The sequence below is a fragment of the Miscanthus floridulus genome, chromosome 14 (assembly GCF_019320115.1).
Source record: "Miscanthus floridulus cultivar M001 chromosome 14, ASM1932011v1, whole genome shotgun sequence".
Lineage (NCBI taxonomy): Eukaryota > Viridiplantae > Streptophyta > Magnoliopsida > Poales > Poaceae > Miscanthus > Miscanthus floridulus.
The window spans coordinates 32,307,968-32,329,262 of record NC_089593.1 but is presented as its reverse complement, the minus strand read 5'-3'; the positions used below and the strand labels follow the sequence as shown (position 1 = coordinate 32,329,262).

At 43.2% G+C, this 21,295-nt stretch overlaps 1 protein-coding gene across 1 annotated transcript; it reads left to right on the top strand.

Annotated features, from left to right (window-relative positions):
* The first annotated feature begins 2,767 nt into the window (after nt 1-2,767).
* Nucleotides 2,768-8,127, top strand: LOC136504367 (PHD finger protein ALFIN-LIKE 8-like). The gene is made up of 5 exons (XM_066499279.1): nt 2,768-3,012; nt 3,106-3,138; nt 4,534-4,762; nt 7,324-7,450; nt 7,560-8,127. Exons 1-5 carry the CDS (start codon nt 2,901-2,903, stop codon nt 7,833-7,835), a joined length of 777 nt encoding a protein of 258 aa, XP_066355376.1. The 5' UTR covers nt 2,768-2,900; the 3' UTR covers nt 7,836-8,127.
* Nucleotides 8,128-21,295: the final 13,168 nt, after the last annotated feature.

Sequence of the window (21,295 nt, the reverse complement as noted above, 5' to 3'; positions counted from 1 at the left end):
ACAATCGCCCAACGAAGACTCGCTTTTGCTATGGCTTTGGTGGTTTCCATTCTCTTAACCAAGCCACTGCCTATGAGTCGTCGGCTCATTCTTTCACAAGCCTGCAGTTAGAGATCACTTTTCCCTCCCACTGCTTGGGAGCTCAGCACAATTTCACATTCTATTCACTACGTGATGGTTTTTTCACCTTTCCCTCAAGGTACTTGTGATATTTCTATTGGAAAATCATCACCAACATATCTACGACTGAAAGGTCCTGTGTGCACCCAAGGGGTGGATAGGGTGTCTAATCAAAACTAAAAACTCCTAGGGCCCTAATTAAACTACCACTAGAGAAAAACACATAAATTACTTTAGCAAGATGTGCACTTAAGGTTTCTGTAGTGTACTCTAAGTTACTCTTAACCCACAAAGAAATTCATGGCCTATAGCCATTCCTATCAACTAGACTATAGCTAATCTAGGAAGGTAAATGTCACACAAGCAAAATACGTGCATAAGCAATAAACACGGTATGTAAAGAGCTAAAGATAGAGAAGGCAAACTCCTAGGGACATAGTGATTTATCCCATGGTGTTAGTTGCCAAAAAGAAACCCTAATTAAAGTTGGAGCTCCACCAAGGTATGCTCTCAGCCGGTTGCTGAGTCTCTTCCAATCACGGTGTTGGATATGCCATACAAGGCACCAACAAACCAAAAGGCTAGTGTCGTGAGTCGCATAACCTCACCATCATCACCTAGCTCTTTCGATCACCTTGACATCATGTCCACTACAAAGCTTTCTGACACAAGGTAGGGGGTCTCCTCGTCCCCTGCACACCAATATGTCACTCCACACCATGAATGGAGAGTCTCCGCCTCAAAGGCCGCCATGCCTTCACTAGGAGGTCACGAAGACCACAAGTGCTCCAAAGTCCAAACCACCAAGATACAAGGTCAATACGATGGCTCAAAGCGCTCAAGCTCTAAGGTCTAAAACCTCACAAGGATGTAGTATAGTGTCTATCCTAGACTTGGATGTGATCTTGAATGACATGCGACGGTAGATGGAGCGTGGAAATACTTGTTCTAAGTTGTAATAGCCTTGGGGCATTCCACCACACATAGGCAAGTGAGGCAACCCCAAATATATAGCTCCATCCCCCTCGACTATCTATTAGAAAGAGTTTGCTAGAAAACTACGCACACCGAGTGATCCATTGTTTTCAAAATATTCACTGTAGATCATATGGTACTACTAGCCATTGAACTTTTTCCGCACACCGAATGATAAAGTCATCTTCACTTTTCCTACACCGGATCATCTGTCTAACAATACCTCACTTCTAGCCAAGTTTGTAATCATCGTCGGATGGTACAACAGACATAAGACTTTGCATCGAATTGTTTGGTGAATGTTCCAGCGACCAATATTTCCTAAGCGCTTCTCTTCATCAATCATTTGGCGCTTGTATTTTTATTCTCGCAGGACGTCCTGTGCGTGTATTTTCTGTGCACTTACTTTTTTTTGCTCCGCTTCTTCACTAGTCTTCACGCCACTTCTTTTCTTGCATAACTTGTGTAATACATATTTAACACATGTTAGTACTAGATTTGTGTTATCATCTAATTCAAGAAAAATAAAAGATATAATCATAAGCACATGATCCTTATGATTTCTCAACATCAATTCTCATGAAGTGGGAAGTCCGAGATGCAGCCTGGGGAGTTGATACTGCTCACCGAATCGCCAATAGGTTAATCGACAGGCACAATGAAGAGCACCCTAATGCAATCATCGCAACGCTACCACGCCGACCATCAATTTTCATCATTGCTAGGTCAATGGTTGTAGTTTTTTATAGCTTGTTTTATCCTCATGAAGTTTTGCTTAGGCTAGTCTCGGTGGGTGTTTTATGTGAGTTTCATCTGCATTTAGTAGTTTGCCACATAGGCATTTTTGTGACATGGCAATGTTTTTAAAAAGAGAGAGAAGCGAGTTTCATTTAGGCCCCATTTGGAGGGGCTCCGGCGGCTCTCACTCCGGCTATTGTAGCACTGAGGAGCCGCCGGAGCCTCCAAAACGTAGCTCCTCCGGCTTCGTTGGTTTTGCAGTGGAGATTGGAAGGAGCCGGAGCCCTGGTGGGAGCACCTACAGTCATCAACAGTGTTTAACAGGACCAAGGTAAGAGCCGGAGCACCTTGAGCCACACCAAACACTACCGTAGGTGAAACTCACTTGCCATGGTGACCAACTCGCTATGAGCGGTGAAATTAAATGTCTATAAAACCATATAATGAAATTTTTATTAAAAGCGAGTGTTTCATCTATATTTTATTTGATTCTATGTGACACGATAGTGTTCGAAACAATACCATAAAACTTTTCACCGAGACTGGTCTGAGAGTGAGCATGTTTCATTTTATTCTATATGACATGGCAGTAAATAATAAGACTGGCCTTAGACTCGGCTGAGTAAGTTCAACATATAATATAAAAAAAAAAATTTGATTTTTTTTGCAGAATAAAAAATATTTTTTGATTTTTTTTAGTGGAATAATTTTTTTTTATTTTTTTAGTGGAATAAAAATATTTTTTGATGGTAAATAAATTTGAGCCGAGGAATAAAAACCCACATTAGCTTCTCATGGGCCGTGGGGTTAGGCCCGCAAACTATCGGGCGCATTGGAAGGCCCGCGACTGCGGCTGCGGCTGCGCGCGTGTGAACACACGTAGGAGGACGGACCTATCCCTTTTCTTTCTCCGAGACGAGAGAAGTCTTCTCTATCTCAGCGCCGACGTTTCCCAATTCCTTCCAATCGACTCCTCGCCGTCCTCGCGTAATCCCCAGCAGCTCTCCTCGCCCCTCCCTCCCTCCCAAAACCCTACGGCCCCCGCCCGGACCAAGCTCCGGGGACGAATGGACGGAGGAGCCGCCTTCCCGGGCACGCCGCCGGTCCCGCGCTCGCCGGAGGACGTCTTCCGGGACTACCGCGCGCGCCAGGCCGGCCTGATCAGGGCGCTCACCACCGGTAATGCCCGCATCTCCTTCGCTTGTGCGTTCCTCTCTCTCTCCCCCTCCGTCTCCGAGTTCTGTGCTGACTGGTTTGCCGCTGTCGCTGCAGATGTGGAGAAGTTCTACGTGATGTGCGACCCAGGTGAGCCTGCCTGCTCCCCCGATCCGGCTGGGATTCCTAGGGTTTTGGTTTTGGGGGTGCGGATTCAGATGTCACCACACGGATTTGGAGCGTGTTTGCTTTGCAGTTACGGATACCTCTCTCCAAAAATCCGATCTGGGGGGAGCGGTTAGTCCGCTGATTTTTCGAGTTTTTTTTTCACTTATTAATTTATGACGTCCCTCCGCCCATTCATTGGTTCTGGTGCGCCCTAGGAGGCTATTTGGCCGCGGCGGAATTGCTGCTCCGATCTTGCTGGTGACAGCCGCTGAGCTTTGCTTTCGGTTTCGCGACGTTCTAGTTACTCCTCCTTGTGCTGTTCATCTCGGGGTGGGAAAGCGGAAAGGCGGACGGGGGAGGGAATCCTTATCTTCTGAGCTGGTCGACTGCACGGCCGGCCAGTCATCACCAATAGTCGTGCGGCTGTCGATTTACTGTTATGCTCCCGGACAACGACCTCTGCCGCAACCGTACAAGGGGCATTTTCGGGATGATTCGTCAGTGAGTCACTGATGATGTCTGGTAGTGGGGAGTGTCAGGATAGCATTTCTTTGTCCTAGTCGAAGTCAACATTGGTTTCGTTTCTGGACACCAAAATTACTTACTCGGTTTTGGCAATGAGAGTTTTGCAAACACTTTTCTCTTGATTCAACTCCTTATTTCCCACTTTGTCAATGCCCACCTAAATCGATGGTGACAGAAGTTGGCAAACAAATGCATGTACCCTGGTCGCTTATAATTGTGGATAGGATCAGAGAGCTTTGTCTGGATACGTGGCTAGAATCTGATTTATTTTGGGACGGAAGGAGTATGTTGGTTATTAATGTCACATTTATGATTTTGTTTCCCACATATGCGGGGGTTCAAAATCTGTATCTGTACCACATTAAATTGCCAACATTATTAGATGCTTAGCACAGGAAGTTGGTACCAAGAGGTGTCACTGGAAATGCAAGATTAGTTGCTCAGTACTGATCAAAAGTAGTGGGTGGGAAAGGCAAGCAATGTGCATGGGCAATAGTCTTTTTATTGGTTGTTGATATGGAACTGATTTATTCATGTCTAGTGTTACAAAGGGCATGGTGCCACTTTTTCATGCTTTTGGTAAAAAAGACTGCCCTTTTGTGTTCCCTTTCCTTTTTTCATGGAATGTTCAATATATATATTCTTTTAAGAACTCGTAGGAGAGATGGAATGCTTAATAATTTCATATGGTCAATTTAATCTCTCCTATTCATCCTGTGTTTATTGTGTTTACAGAGTTTCAGCTTTATGTCTCTTGATTCATTTTCTTTTAGAGTGAGCTATTTTAGGTTTAGAGCCTGAAACAACCGCAAATACCTTATTCGAGATATTATTTTCTTTTCTTTTGTGCAGAGAAGGAGAACCTATGTTTATATGGACTTCCCAATGAGACATGGGAAGTGAACTTGCCTGCTGAGGAGGTCCCTCCTGAACTCCCAGAGCCAGCTCTGGGAATTAACTTTGCTCGTGATGGGATGAATGAAAAAGATTGGCTATCACTTGTTGCAGTGCATAGTGATTCTTGGCTAATGTCTGTTGCATTTTATTTTGGAGCAAGGTTTGGATTCGACAAGGAATCCAGGTATTCCATTTGTTCCATTCTAAGATAAGATTTTTCTGTTTGACTGTTATATAAACAAGGTTCGAAAAAACGTAATTAAACTACGCTTAATCGCGATTAAGCGCTAAATGTTGGCCCAGCGTTGTGTTTAGGGCCTGTGCGGCCAATTAAGCGCTAGGCGCGCCTCGTTGCTGCGCCTACGCGCGACGGCGCGAGGCACCGTCTAAGCGGCGCGGAAGCGTCGAAAAGCGGCCCTGGGCGGCGCTAGCGCGCGGGCGGAAGTGCGCAAGCGGGCGGGCAGGAAAGCACCTTGGGTGCGCGCGCGAGCAGGAAGAAAGAGCCACGGGCGGAAAAAGAGCTCGCAGGGGGAGAGCAAAAACAGAGCAAGCACACAGCAGCCGTCCAGTCGTCCGCACCGTGTCCGCACGCTATTGGCCGAGTTTCTTATTTTTTTCCCTATTGGCCGAGTTTCTTATTTTTTTCATTTTCAAAACCAAAATGCAAGCACTATGTTATTCTTATCAAAATCCAAAGTGCGCCCCAACTTGCTTGGGACTGAAAGATGATGTTGTTGTTGTTTTGATTGAGAAACAAGTTGAAAGAGATGGGTATAGTGATAAGAGAACGAAGATGGAAAACGGTATTTCATAACCCCCTTCCTCCCAAACTGATATTGTTTTTCCAATGATATGACTGGGGAATATGCCCCAACATTTGGGTGGGAGATTACTAGTGGCACATCTTTTTCATGGAACAGTTGCACATTCCATCTGCTAATGTTGTTGAGTAGTCAACTTACAACTACAGAACCCTTATTCCAGTCGATGTCAGATAGTGGCAGCTGTCAGCTATTTTGGGTGTAGTGTCGCTTTTGAGGTCTTACCTTTTTTTTCTGTTGGTGAAGCTTAGAATATGTACATTTCATGTGTCCAGTTACTTCTGTCTGTGTTATCTCTATACTAGTTTTGTGCTACATTCTTCAGCTTCTGGGTGCTACTGGGCCTATCTTGTTATTGATTAAGTAAAGTATGTGTCAGCTGGAGCATTGAATGCATGATTGAAGATCAGATGTTTTGTAAACAAACCAGTTTGCATATTCATCATTAGGAATAGTAGCATTGGCTGCTACATTGTTGTGGATTAAATCTATTAGACACAATAGTGATTTAAATAATGCTGGTTATTTTCTCATGTTTCACCCTTGTTCCGTAAAAAGTTTAGGGCCAATTAGTTGGCATCAAGTTTGCCTAAGCCTTTAAGAATGATCTTAAAATACTATACTTGAGTGTTTTGGTGTGTTTGACAGTAACTTGCCATATTCCATTGTTACTTAGCACTGTCTTACCTTTTGGGTCATATTTTATATATGTTTAATGTGAAATCCATTTGGATAAACATAAAGTCCCAACAAAGTGCGTCGGGCTCATTAAGGACATGTACAACAATGTTGTGACTAGTGTTCGAACAAGTGATGGAGACACGGATGACTTCCCGATTAGGATAGGACTACATCAAGTGTCAGCTTTGAGCCCTTATCTGTTTGCCTTAGTGATGGATGAGGTCACAAGGGACATACAACGGGACATCCCTTGGTGTATGCTTTTCGCGGACGATGTAGTGCTAGTTGATGAAAGTCGGACAGGAGTGAATCAGAAACTGGAGTTGTGGTGGGAGATTTTGGAGTCCAAAGGTTTTAAACTCAGTAGAACTAAAACTGAGTATATGATATGTGACTTCGGCACTACTACTCGTGAAGAGGAAGATATTAGTTTGGAAGGTCAAGTAGTGCCTAGAAATGATACCTTTCGATATTTAGGATCAATGCTACAGAGAGACGGGGATATTGATGAAGATGTTAGCCATAGAATCAAAGCAGGGTGGACGAAGTGGCGCCAAGCATCTGATGTCCTATGTGACAAAAGGGTACCACAGAAGCTAAAAGGCAAGTTTTATAGGACGGCGATTAGACCTGCTATGTTGTATGGTGCAGAATGTTGGCCTATGAAAAGACGACATGTTCAACAGATAAGTGTCGCGGAAATACGTATGTTGCGTTGGATTTGCGGTCATACAAGAAGGGATCGAGTTCGGAACGATGATATACGTGATAGATTAGGGGTAGCATCAATTGAAGAAAAGCTTGTCCAACACCGGTTGAGATGGTTTGGACATGTCCAACGAAGACCTACAGAGGCACCAGTGCGTGGTGGAATCCTAAGCCAGGATAGTAACGTGAAGAGAGGCAGAGGAAGACCGAAGTGGACTTGGGTAGAGGCAATAAAAGGAGACTTGAAAGAATGGAATATACCCAAAGACTTAGCCTTAGATAGAAGTGCTTGGAAAACAGCTATTCACGTGCCTGAACATTGATTGCTGCTGCTGGGTTTCAACTCTAGCCTACCCCAACTTGTTTGGGACTTAAAGGCTTTGTTGTTGTTGTTTAATGTGAAATCCATGTTCTTGATGTCTCCTGAATTCCATATTATAGATTATTAGATTTTGATCAGAGCCATGTGGGACTAAATTTTCTTTGTATAATTAAATCTGTCTGATTGAGTCACCTTCTGGTGGTTGACTTGCAGGAAACGTCTCTTCACCATGATCAATAACCTTCCCAGCATATATGAAGTTGTCACAGGAACTGCCAAGAAAGAGCCCAAAGAAAAAACTCCTAAAAGCAACAATAAGACTAACAAATCTGGCTCAAAGGTATATAGTTTTTTTTATCACTTAGCTATATTGTTTGACATGACAACCAGCCGCCAAACTCCATGATTCTCCTTTGATGGCTGACACTGAACATTTGATGAATACACAGCCCTCACGCCAGGCGGAACCCAACTCAAGGGTCCCAAAGATGCCACCTCCCAAGGACGAGGAGGAGAGTGAAGGGGAGGAAGGGGAACCACAGGAAGACCATGAGACTGTGCTGTGCGGCGCATGTGGCCTAGGCTATGACGACTTCTGGATCTGCTGCGACTTATGCGAGACATGGTTCCACGGCAAGTGTGTCAAGATCACCCCTGCTAAAGCAGAGCACATCAAGCAGTATAAGTGCCCCTCCTGCACAGGAAGCAAGAGGACCAAGGCTTGATTCTATGAGAGATCTGAATTGCCGACGACGCTCCAAGAACTAAGGAGCCTTTGACGAGAGTTGTAAGCTGAATCTTCCGTGTAGGGCAGCCAATAGATTTGAATACTTTGTTTGGATACTGTTGGCATTGGTGCTTGAGATGACTCTAAATCTAGTGTCAGTAATTACGAGTACTGACCAACTGTAAACTGTTGTAGTTTGTGTGTTGCTCAAGCATCTATGTTCTGTAGTCTACTGAGTTGTGTGGTTTAGATTTTAACTGTCCCATTTGTGATGAAGCAGTCGTTTTAAAGTTGGATCCCAATCATTTCTTGACTACATCAGCCTTTGTGTAATCGTACTTACGCAGAATCTAGCAGTAAAGGTCAGGTCCCGATAGTTTAGGGATTCGAAAATACTGGTTAAATATGTGGAGTCGTAATGGCTCTGTTTCTTTGTGTGTTCTCCTAACTGGGTGGGTGACACTTCCCTCCCCTTTCTTTTGTTTCTCTGAGTCTACGGGGCTTTCTAATGTTAAAATTTACTAGATACTATTACGAAATCACGCACCCTTTTCGCTTGAGCTTATTCAGAACTATTTTTTAGTTATGGAACAATGTTGAAAGCATCTAGGCCCCTAGTTGAATTTCGGTGATTAATGATAATACGAGATTATTGTGACCAACGTGTGTTTTGCAAATGCAATTAAGTTAGGTCATGTTAATGGCAATTGATTGGACAATGATGGTTGTCATGCCCCTAAGATGGAAATCGTTTCGGTTTTCAAAGGATGGACGACAGGGCTAAGGATAGACTAGTTCTAATTGTCATTTGGTGTTGAAGAGACACTTAGAGTAGTTTAGGACTTTGTTTTTCCTTTGGTCGTGCTATTAAGGGAGGTATGAACTAGTAGTTTAATCTAGTTGAATCTAGTGGGTTAGGTGTGGTGCACACTTATCAAATCTAGCACTAGGCAGCTCCAAAGTAGCCCTTAGATCAATTGAAGCAAACCTCATTCATATATGATTGCGAGTTTGAAGTGAATGGAGGGTCAAATGTTGATCGGACGCTAATTCTGGTGTGACCGGACGCTAGCGCAGAGTCCGATCAGTTCATTTGATCAAGAAGAAGTCGTCTGGTTGCGACCGGACGCTGAGTGAAATGTCACCGGACGCTGGGTGCCAGAATCCGGTCAACTCCAGTAAGGTTCCAGAGAGGGAGAATCCTGATCGGACGCGTCTGGTCAGTGCTGACCGGACGCTGGTCAGGTTTCGGCTACTGACCGAACGCTGAGCAGCAAAGTAACCGGACGCTGGATGCTAGAGTCCGGTCAACATCAGTAAGGTTCCAGAGAGAAGTTTTTGTGACCGGACGCAGGTTAGAGTCCGGTCATAACTTAACGGCTCAGTGGCTGGGAGAACTGACCGGAGCGTCCGGTCACCCCGTAGAGGCACATAACGGTTCGTTTTGAATGAGGTGGTATAAATACTTCATCTATTCACTCAAGGGAGTACTCTTGCCCATTTCAACAGCTAAGAAACACCCTTGAGAGTGTCAAGGAGAGCAAGAGCCTAGTGAGGTGATTGAGATTTGAGAATCCAAGATTAAGGCCTCATTAGCAAAAAGAGAGTAGCAAGTGTGCATCCACCCTTCTCATTAGGCTTGTTATGATCAAGTGAGAGTTCTTGCTTGTTACTATTGGTGATCGCCATCACCTAGACGGCTTGGTGGTGATTGGGAGTTTGGTGATCATCCGATGGAGCTTGTGGATGACCCAACTCAAGTTGTGAGCGGTTGTGGGTGATTCACCGCGACGGAGTGTCAAAGAATCAACTCGTAGAGAGCACTTGATCCTTGCGCGGATCAAGGGGAGCTACACCCTTGCGTGGGTGCTCCAACGAGGACTAGTGGGGAGTGACTACTCTCCGATACCTCGGCAAAACATCGTCGCGTTCCTTCTCCTCTCTTTACTTTGAGCATTTACTTTTGATCAATTCAATTCTTGTCTTTACATTCTTAGAATTGACATGCTAGAGTATGATTAGAACTTAGGGTGCTAAACTTTTGTGCGATAGATCATTAGAATCACATTCCAGGCATAAGGGGTGAAGTGGGCTAAGTGTAGAGTTTAATTATTGTAAAGAATTTTAGAATTAGCCCAATTCACCCCCCTCTTGGGCATCTTGATCCTTTCAATTGATATCAGAGCCTCGTGCTCATGTATTTAGGCTTAACCGCCTAGAGAAAGATGTCTCACAGGGATGGACCCCCTCCTATTTTTGAGGGAGATAATTTTTCTTATTGGAAAATCCGCATGGAGGCGTATTTAGAAGCTCTAAATGTTGGAATTCTTAGAGCCGCCTCTCAAGGTTTTCCAAAACCTAGGGATCCCACGCACCTTCAAGGTGATGAAGTGAATTATAAAAAATGGAATGCAAAGGCTAGAAACACCATCTTTAGAGGCTTTGCAAAGATGTGTTTAACCGGGTGAGAAACCACAAGGACGCCCATGCACTATGGTCGAATATTTGTGCGCTACATGAGAGAACTAAGAGCGAGCGTGAGAAACGCTATCATCTCGTAATGAAAAAGCTTAATTCTTTTTAGATGCTTCCTAAAGATAGTGGTAATGAAATGTACTCACGCTTGAATGTTCTTGTAGAGAAAGTCAATGGGCTCGGACTTACATAAATGCAACCATTCGATGTTGTAAGAAAGATCTTGAGTGTCCTCCCCATTGACAAATATGGGCACATTGTGACCGTGCTTCATCAAGATGATCTTTGCACCGCTACACCAACTCAAATCTTAGGAAAGATCAATGATCATGAGATGTACATGCACATCACACCACAAGGTGGCTCATCCTCTACCAAGAAGAAAGACAAAGACTTAGCATTTAAGGCTAGCCAAGAGAAGGGCAAAGCAAGAATTGAGTATGAGAGCTCAAGTGATGATGAAGTTGATGATGCAAGTCTTGCTCTCATAGTGAGAAGAACCACCAAGATGCTAAAGAAGCTCAACAAAAATGGCATCAAGTTTGATGGGAAGAAAAAGAAGTTCTTCACTAGCACTAGAAGGAAGCCAATCTCGAAGATAGATTGCTACAATTATAGAGAACTTGGTCATCTAGCACATCAATGTACCAAGCCCGAGAAAGACAAGTACAAGAAGAAGCACAAGGGCAAGAAAGATGACTCAAATAATAAAGATGAAGATGAGAAGAAGAAAAATAAGCAATACAAGAAGAAAGATGGCAAGAAGAAGGACTTCCATAAGAAGAAGAAAAATAGCAAGGCATACATCGTCGGTGATTGGCTCACGGACATTGATTCATCAAGTTGCTCATTCGATGATGATAGTGACAACGAGAAGGTGGCCACTATTGTGATTGACTCTTCATCATCTTCACCAACACCACCACCATCATCCTCTACACACATATGCCTTATGGCCAAGGGTGAACGAAAGGTATCAAATGATGATGATAGTAGTGGTGATGAACATGCTAGCAATGATGATAGTGATAATGATGATGATGAATTTGAATCACCTTCATATGATGATCTTGTTAAATTGCTAAATCAATATACTAAGATCATTAGAGAGACTAGAGCTAAGAATGAAAAATTTAAAATTAAGAATGACTCTCTTTTAGCTAAATGTGACATAGCGGAAAAGGCTAGTGTTGAGCTTAGAGAAGGAACTGATACTATGTCATCCAAACTCAAGGAGCTCAAATCTTCTAAGAAAGAGCTTAAAAAAAAATATGATAAACTTGAGGGGATACATAGTGAGCTCATCATTAGCTACAAAATGCTAAAGGAAGAATATACAAATCTCAAGGTTAATCATGATAATCTTGTTATCTCTCATGAGTTTTTATCCAATGAGCCACATGATGCTACTAACGATGTTGTTAAGATTGATATAGATACATCATGTGATGATTTAATTGTTGAGAGCATTGAGCAAGGTTCTAGTAGCAAAGGCAAGCAAGTGGTTGAGTCCGATGATTATGATGAGTATGTCAAGATCAAGAATGAGAATGAGAAGCTAAAGAAAAATCTTGAGAAGCTATCAACCACCAACACCATTGTGTTAGAGAACCTTGATCATGATTATGATGTAGAGCTCAAGGAAGAGAACGAGAAACTCAAAGAAGAGAACAAGAAACTAAAGATGGAGAAAAATCATGATGAGCTAAAAGAAGAGAACAAGAAGCTCAAGTTGGAGAAAGAACATCTCAAGATTGGTTTGAGCAAGTTCACAAGAGGCAAGCATCTTCAAAGTGAGTTACTCATGAACACCATCATAAAGATGGATAGAAGTGGAATTGGATATTTGGCAAATCAAGAGAAGAAGGCCCAAGCTCAACACCAACAACACAAGTCAAAGCCAAAGCCAAAGATGTGTTTTGAGTGTGGACAAGAAGGTCACTTTGCCCATAAGTGTCAAACTCCACCACCACAACCCTTGCCCAAGCATGCTAGACCTTTTGCTTTCAATGCTCATTACATGCTTAGAAAATATTCTAGTGGTAAAATGAAAGTCATGTTCTTAGGACCTCCCAACAAGAATAGGCCTAAGAAAATTTGGGTTGTAAAGTCACTTGTTGAGAAAGTCAAGGGCCCTCAACAAGTTTGGGTCCCTAAAGCTTGATCTCTTATGTGTAGGTGAACTACAAGACCGGTGAAAGTCATTGGGTAATTGATAGTGGTTGCACACAACATATGACCGATAATCCTCATATGTTCACCTCACTAGATGAAGAAGTACATGGCCAAGAAAGAATTACATTTAGAGATAATTCAAAGGGCAAAGTCAAGGGATTGGGCAAAGTGGCAATATCAAATGATCATTCTATCTCAAATGTGCTATATGTTGCTTCTTTGAGTTTCAACTTGCTATCCGTTGGACAATTGTGTGATCTTGGCTTCCAATGTTTGTTTATCGAGAAGGAAGTGGTTGTATCTAAGAAATATGATGATCAAGTTATATTCAAGAGATTTAGATACAACAACATATATCTAGTGGATTTCACCTCCGAAGATGCTAACTTGAAGACATGCCTATTCACCAAAACATCACTTAGGTGGCTATGGCATAGAAGACTTGCTCATGTTGGAATGAGTTCACTCAAGAAACTTATGAATAATGAATTGGTAAGAGGGTTGAAGGATGTGAAATTTGAGAAGGACAAGCTTTGTAGTGCATGTCAAGCCGGCCAACAAGTTGCAAACACTCATCCTACAAAAGCTTTCATATCAACCACAAGAGTGCTAGAGCTCCTTCACATGGACTTATTTGGACCAGCAACTTACAAGAGTTTGAGAGAAAATCTTTATTGTCTTATGATTGTTGATGACTACTCAAGATATACATGGGTGTTCTTCCTTCATTACAAGACAGAGGTTGCTTCATGCTTCAAGAAGTTTGCCAAAAGAGCACAAAATAAGTTTGAAGTGAAGCTCAAGAAGATTAGAAGTGATAATAGAAAAGAGTTTGACAACGCAAACATTGAAGCCTATTATGATGTAGTTGGGATCAAGCATGAGGTCTTCGCAACATACACGCCTCAATAAAATGGTGTAGTTGAGAGAAAGAACCGGACGCTTATCACTCTTGCAAGAACAATGCTTGATGAGTACAACACACCCGAAGCTCTATGGGCGGAAGCTATCAACACCGCATGTTATGCATCCAACCACCTATTCCATCAAAAGTTTCTTGGCAAGACACCTTATGAGTTGTTCAATGGGAAGAAGCCGGACGTCTCTTTCTTTAGGGTGTTTGGTTACAAATGCTATATCTACAAGAAGCGGCAACACCTAGGGAAGATTCAAAGACGTTGTGATATTGGTTTTCTTGTTGGTTACTCATCAAAGTCTAAAGCATATCAAGTATTTAATCATGCCACCGGCTTGGTTGAAGAAACATATGATGTGGAATTTGATGAATCTAACGGCTCCCAAGGAGCACATGAGAATCTTAATGATGTAGGTGATGAACCATTGAGGGAGGCCATGAAGAACATTACGGTTGGAGACATCAAGCCTAAAGATGATGTACAAGTGATTGATCCACCTTCTTCCTCAAATATGCCACAAGATGGTGATAAAGATGGGAGAGTAGAAAATAAAGATACTCATGTCTCTCATGATCAAATGGTGGCACAAGCACAAGATGTTGATGCTCCACAACCTCCCCCTCAAGTGGTTGATAGAAGAAACTCACCTCTACTATAAGTTCATCCACAAGATCTCATCATAGGGAGTCCATCAAATGGTGTAATGACTCGATCTCAAAAGCTTGCTTCTTTTATTGAACATCACTCTTTTGTCTCTTGTGTTGAACCTAAGAATGTAGAAGAAGCTCTTCAAGATTCTAATTGGATAAATGTCATGCATGAAGAGTTGAACAACTTCGCCCGCAATAAAGTTTGGACTCTTGAAGAGTGACCACAAGGTGCAAGAGTCATTGGAACAAAGTGGGTGTTCCGCAACAAGCAAGATGATCAAGGCATTGTTGTGAGGAACAAGACAAGACTAGTTGCAAAGGGGTTCTCTCAAGTTGAAGGATTGGATTTTGGAGAGACCTTTGCACCGGTTGCAAGACTTGAAGCCATTTATATCCTCCTTGCATATGCATCATATCATGAAATGAAATTATATCAAATGGATGTTAAAAGTGCATTTTTAAATGACTTTATTAATGAACTAGTCTATGTTGATCAACCTTCCGGGTTTGAAGACCCTACATATTCTAATCATGTTTATAGATTGTCCAATGCGCTATATGGACTTAAGCAAGCCCCAAGAGCTTGGTATGAGCGCCTTCGGGATTTCCTCATTGAGAAGGGCTTCACCATTGGAAAGGTCGACACCACACTATTCACCAAGAAGCTTGATGGAGAGATCTTTATTTGTCAAGTATATGTTGATGATATCATCTTTGGATCATCAAATGAAGATTCTTGCAAAGAATTTGGTGAATTGATATCGAATGAGTTCGAGATGTCTATGATTGGATAGCTTACATTCTTTCTTGGTTTTCAAGTCAAGCAAATGAGAGAAGAGATTTTCATCTCTCAAGAAAAATATACCAAGGATCTTCTCAAGAGGTTCAATATGGATGAATGTAAGCCAATCAAGACACCAATGCCATCTAATAGACATCTCGACCTAGATAAGGAAGATAAAACGGTTGATCAAACTCTCTACCGCTCTATGATTGGTAGCTTGTTATATTTAACTGTATCTAGGCCCGATATCATGTTTAGTGTGTGTATGTGTGCTAGATTTCAAGCTAATCCTAAGGAAGTTCATTTGATTACCATTAAAAGAATCCTTAGGTATCTTAAGCACACACCAAGCATTGGCCTTTGGTATCCCAAAGAAGCTAGATTTGAATTAGTTGGATATTCCGATTCGGATTATGCCGGTTGCAAAGTTGATAGAAAAAGCACATCCGGAGGGTGGCATTTGCTTGATAGATCACTTGTGTCTTGGTCCTCCAAGAAGCAAAATAGTGTGGCTTTGTCTACCGCCGAAGCGGAATATATTGCCGTGGGTGCTTGTTGTGCACAAATACTTTACATGAAGCAAACTTTGCTAGACTATGGTGTAGTTCTAAAAAAGGTACCACTTTTGTGTGACAATGAGAGTGCGGTAAAGCTTGCTAATAATCCGGTTCAACACTCTCGCACCAAGCACATAGATATCCGCCATCACTTTCTTAGAGATCATGTTGCTAAGAATGATATATCATTAGAAGGTGTAAGGACCGAGGATCAATTGGCGGATATCTGCACTAAACCACTAGATGAGGCTATATTTTGTCGGTTGAGGAATGAGCTCAATGTGCTTGATTTTAGCAACTTCACTAGAAAATGAGCTTGTATTGTCCCTTGCATTGCATTGTAAAATACAACATGTTTAATTTTTGGTAATGCATTTAGGGCTTGTCTAACATGGTTAAGATAACCGCCGAAAAGCGTGTGAAGAAGCTTAACATTGGATCAAACTTGACAAGCAACTAGAATTACTTTTAAGTATTGCATTGCATATGCATGAATGTTGTTTTGTCGTTTCTCTTCAATCACCCTTTTATTACTTATTTTCTTAAAAAGAATTATAGCCCAAGGCAAAATACTTTGAAAATTTTGAGGGTTTAAGAGAAATCACTCACATCAGTCTCAATTGGTGTTTATTTGGGTCTTATTGAAGTTGGAACTTGATTGGAAACAGCCAGTACAAAAGGAACTTTGAAGATTTGCTAAAAAAGAGTGACCGGACGCTGCACCGGACTCTGGAGTCCAGCGTCCGATCAGTTCACAGGAGGTGGACTAAAGCTACGAAGGAGTGACCGGATGCTGAAACCGTGTTCATCCAGCGTCTGGTCAGATGGCGTTCCTGTGTTCGGTCAAGCGAAGAAGATCTAAGGATCGACCAGACTCTGGCTGCGTCCGGTCAGTGGTGATCGAACGCAACCGGTCGTGACTTGGGAGGTTTTGGACCTCTCTATTGTCGACCGGACTCCAGGTGGCAGCGTCCGGTCATTGCCACCGAAGCGTCCGGTCAGTTGATGTCGTGTGGATTCTGAACTCTATTCCTTTCCTTATCTGTCACGTGTGGGGGCCACAATATAACGCGCTGCCGTTTGACCTAAGTCCATCGTGCCTCCGTAGCCGTCGCGCCCTCTCCACGCCGCCCGTCGCGCATTGCTTGCGCCGTCGTCAACCAGCCGTCCCACGCCGCCGTGCTACACCGTCGCACCCTCGCCGGCCACGCTCGCGCCACTGCTCCGCGCGACCACACCGCTCCCACATTGCTGTGCCCTAGCGACGCCGTGCTCACGCATCAGCCAGCGCTGCCTGCCTTAGCCGCCGCACCGCGCCTTGCTCCCTGCCACCGCGCCGACATCACCAGCGCCACGCACCTGAGCCCTAGCACCTCCATTGCCGAGTCCAGCGCCGCATTGCCTCGTCGAACCCTAACCAGCCATTGTCGATTCCGGTGGTGCCCCATGACTCTTTCCTCTGTTGATTCATCGTCAGGTTGTCTGATTTCATTAGGTAGCAAGCCCTCTGAAAGCATCTAGGCCCCTAGTTGGGTTTCGGTGATTAATGAAAATACGTGATTACTGTGACTAATGCGTGTTTTGCAGAAACAATTGAGTTAGGTCACGAAAATGGAGATCGATTGGGCAATCATGGTTGTCATGCCCCCACGATGGAAATCGTTTCGGTTTTCAAAGGATGGACGACAAGGTTAAGGATGGACTAGTTCTAAGTGTCGATTGAAGTTGGAGAGACACTTAGAGAAGTTTAGAACTTTGTTTTTCCTTTGGCCATACTATTAAGGGGGGTATGAACGGGTAGCTTGACCTAGGTGAGTCTAGTGAGTTAGGTGTGGTGCACACTTGTTAAAACTAGCACTAGGTAGCTCCAAAACAGCCCTATGATCCAATGGAGCAAACTTCATTCATATATGTTCGAGAGTTGGAAGTGAATGGAGGGTCAAATACTGACCGGACGCTGGCTCCGGTGTGACCGGACGCTGGCTCAGGGTCCGTTTAGTTCATTTGACCAAGGTGATTACGTCTGGTTTGACCGGACGCTGCGTGGTCATGGTACCGAACGCTGAGGGCCAGCGTCCGGTCGACTCCAGTAAGGTTCCAGAGAGGGAAAATCACGACCGGACGGGTCCGGTTAGTGCTGACCAGACGCTGGCCAGCGTCCAGTCACACTGTAAACACTGGAGTTCAGGGTATACTGACCGGAGCGTCCGGTCAACATGACCGAAGCGTCCGGTCACCCCGCAGAGGCACATAACAATTCCTTTTTCAGCCAGTGTTATAAATACCACCTCCACTCGTGTGTGGGGGCACTTTTGCTCATTCCAACAACTGAGAAACACCTTAGAGAGTGCCAAGAAGAGCAAGGTCCTAGTGAGGTGATTGAGATTTGAGAATCCCAAAGAGAGCCCTCATTAGTGAAGATCAAGAGTAGCAAAGTGTGCATCCACCTTCTCATTAGGCTTGTTGTGGTCAAGTGAGAGTTCGTGCTTGTTACTCTTGGTGATCGCCATCACCTAGATGGCTTGGTGATGATTGAGAGCTTGGTGATCATCGGAGAGCTTGTGGATGACCCAACTCACATTGTGAGCGGTTGTGGGTGATTTACCGTGATGGAGTGTCGAAGAATCAACCCATAGAGAGCACTTGATCCTTACACGGATCAAGGGGGAGCAACACTCTTGCGCGGGTGTTTCAACGAGGACTAGTGGGGAGTGGCGACTCTTCGATACTTCGGCAAAACATCGCCGTGTCCCTCCCTCTCTATTTACTTTGAGCATTTACTTTGAGCAATTCATTTCATGTCTTTACATTCTTAGAATTGCCATGCTAGAGTAAGATTGGAACTTAGGTTGCAAGTCTTTTGTGCGGTAGAACAATTAGGAACACTTTCTAGGCACAAGGGGTTAATTGGGCTAACCATATGATTTAATTATTGAAAGAAATTTAGAATTAGCCCAATTCACCCCCCTCTTGGGCATCTTGATCCTTTCAATTGGTATCAGAGCCTCGTGCTCACGTATTTAGGCTTAACCGCCGAGAGCAAGATGTCTCACGGGGATGGACCTCCTCCTATCTTTGAGAGAGATGACTTTTCTTATTGGAAAATTCGCATGGAGGCATATCTTGAGGCTCTAGATGTTGGTATACTTAGAGCCGCCTCACAAGGCTTCCAAAAACCTCAGGATGCTACTAACCTACAAGGCGATGAGGTGAACTATGAGAAGTGGAATGCAAAGGCTCAAAACACTATCTTTAGAGGTCTTTGTAAAGATGTGTTCAATCGTGTGAGGAACCACAATTACGCCCATGCACTATGGTCGGACGTTTGTGTGCTCCATGAGGGAACTAAGAGTGAGCGTGAGGAACGCTATCATCTTGTCATGAAAAAGCTCAACTCTTTTGAAATGCTTCCTAAGGAAAGTGCTAATGAAAATGTATTCACGTTTGAATGTTCTTATAGAGGAAGTCAATGGGCTTGGACTCACTCAAATGCAACCATCCGATGCTGTAAGAAAGATCTTGAGTGTCCTCCCCATTGACAAATATGGGCATATTGTGATCGTGCTACATCAAGGTGATCTTTCCACCGCAACACCGACACAAATCTTGGGGAAGATCAATGCTTATGAGATTTACATGCACATCACGCCACAAGATGGCTCATCCTCTACCAAGAAGAAAGATAAGGACTTAGCATTCAAAGCTAGCCAAGAGAAGGGCAAGGCAAGACTTGAGTATGAGAGCTCAAGTGAAGATGAAGTTGATGATGAAAGTCTTGCTCTCATGGTGAAGAAGACCGCCAAGATGCTAAAGAAGCTCAACAAGAGTGGCATCAAGTTTGATGGCAAGAAGAAGAAGTTCTTCACAAGCTCTAGAAGGAAGCCAATCTCCGAGATAGATTGCTACAATTGTGGAGAACTTGGTCATCTAGCTCATCAATGCACAAAGTCAAAGAAAGACAAGTTCAAGAACAAGAACAAGGACAAGAAAGATGACTCAAGCAATGAAGATGAAGATGAGAAGAAAAAGAACAAGCCATACAAGAAGAGAGATGGCAAGAAGAAGGACTTCCACAAGAAGAAGAAGAGTAGAAAGGCTTATATTATCGGTGATTGGCTCACGGACATTGATTCATCTAGTGGATCATCCGATGATGAAAGTGACAACGAGAAGGTGGCTGCCATTGCTATTGACTCATCATCTTCACCGCCACCACCGCCATCATCCTCTACACACCTATGCCTTATGGCCAAAGGTGAACGAAAGGTATCACATGATGATGATAGTAGTGGTGATGATCATGCTCATAATGATGATAGTGATAGTGATAGCGATGATGAATATGAGTCACCTACTTATGATGATCTTGCTAAATTACTAAAGAAATACACTAAGATCATTATAAAGACTAGAGCTAAAAATGAAAATCTTGAGATTAAGAATGATTCTCTTTTAGCTAAATGTGAGATAGCCGAAAAGGCTAGTGTTGAGCTTAGAGAAGCAAATGATGCTATGTCATCCAAACTCAAGGAGCTCAAATCTTCTAAGAAAGAGCTCAAAGATAAACATGATAAACTTGAGTGGGTGCACAAAGAGCTCATCACTAGCCATAACAAGCTAAAGGATGAATGTACCACTCTTAAGGTTAATCATGATACCCTTGTTATTGCTCAAGAATTTTTACCCAATGAGCCACATGATGCCACTAATGATGTTGTTAAGATTGATATAGCTACATCATGTGATGATCTTATTGATGAGAGCATTGAGCAAGGATTTAGTGGCAAAGGCAAGCAAGGGGTTGAGTGCAATGGCTATGATGAGTATGTCAAGCTCAAGCATAACAATGAAAAGCTAAAGAAAGAGTTTGAAGAGTTCAAAACCCACAACACCATTGTGCTAGAAACTCTTGATCATGATGGCAACTTGATTCTTGAGAATGAGAAGCTAAAAGAAGAAAACAAGAAACTCAAGGAAGAAAGAAACAAGGTTGCACTCAAGGAAGATAAAAGTAGTGATGCACTAAAGGAAGAGAACAAGAAGCTCAAGTTGGAAAAAGAGCATCTCAAGATTGGATTAAGCAAGTTCACTAGAGGCAAATATCTTCAAAGTGAGCTCCTAATGAACACCGTCATGAAGATAGATAGAAGTGGCATTGGGTACATGGCAAACAAAGAGAAGAAGGCTCAAGCTCAATAACAACAATCAAAGCCAAAGCCAAAGCCAAAGAGATGCTTTGAGTGTGGACAAGAAGGCCACTTTGCTCATGAGTGCCAAACTCCACCACCACAACCCTTGCCTAAGCATGCTAGACCCTTTGCTTTCAATGCTCACTATATGCTTAGAAAGGATTCTAGTGGAAAGATGAAAGTGATGTTCTTAGGTCCTCCCAACAAGAATATGCCTAAGAAAATTTGGGTGGCAAAGTCACTTGTTGAGAAGGTGAAGGGCCCTCAATAAGTTTGGGTTCCTAAAGCTTGATCTCTTGTGTGTAGGTGAACTACAAGACCGGTGGAAGTCATTGGGTTATTGATAGTGGTTGCACACAACATATGACCGGTGATCCTCGTATGTTCACCTCACTTGATAAAGAAGTAGATGGGCAAGAAAGAATTACATTTGGAGATAACTCAAAGGGCAAAGTCAAAGGATTGGGCAAAGTGGCAATATCAAATGATCATTCCATCTCTAATGTGCTATATGTTGCTTCATTGAGTTTCTACTTGCTATCCGTTGGTGTAACGCCCTAGAGTCCAAACGGCTCAGATCCACTCTACACGCTAAGCGAACCACACCTACCACCATCCCACTTACGCTTTCGTCCTCGCTTCACGTAAAAGGATTAACCCAGGGATGGTGGGATGGACTCTAGAAGCCTTATATGTTGGTCTATCCCACCT

Coding starts and splice junctions, on each gene's coding strand:
- LOC136504367 (XM_066499279.1), top strand. CDS start 2,901: ATGGACGGAGGAGCCGCCTTCCCGGGCACGCCGCCGGTCCCGCGCTCG. Junction 3,013..3,105: donor GATCAGGGCGCTCACCACCG/GTAATGCCCGCA, acceptor CTGTCGCTGCAG/ATGTGGAGAAGTTCTACGTG. Junction 7,451..7,559: donor CTAACAAATCTGGCTCAAAG/GTATATAGTTTT, acceptor ATGAATACACAG/CCCTCACGCCAGGCGGAACC.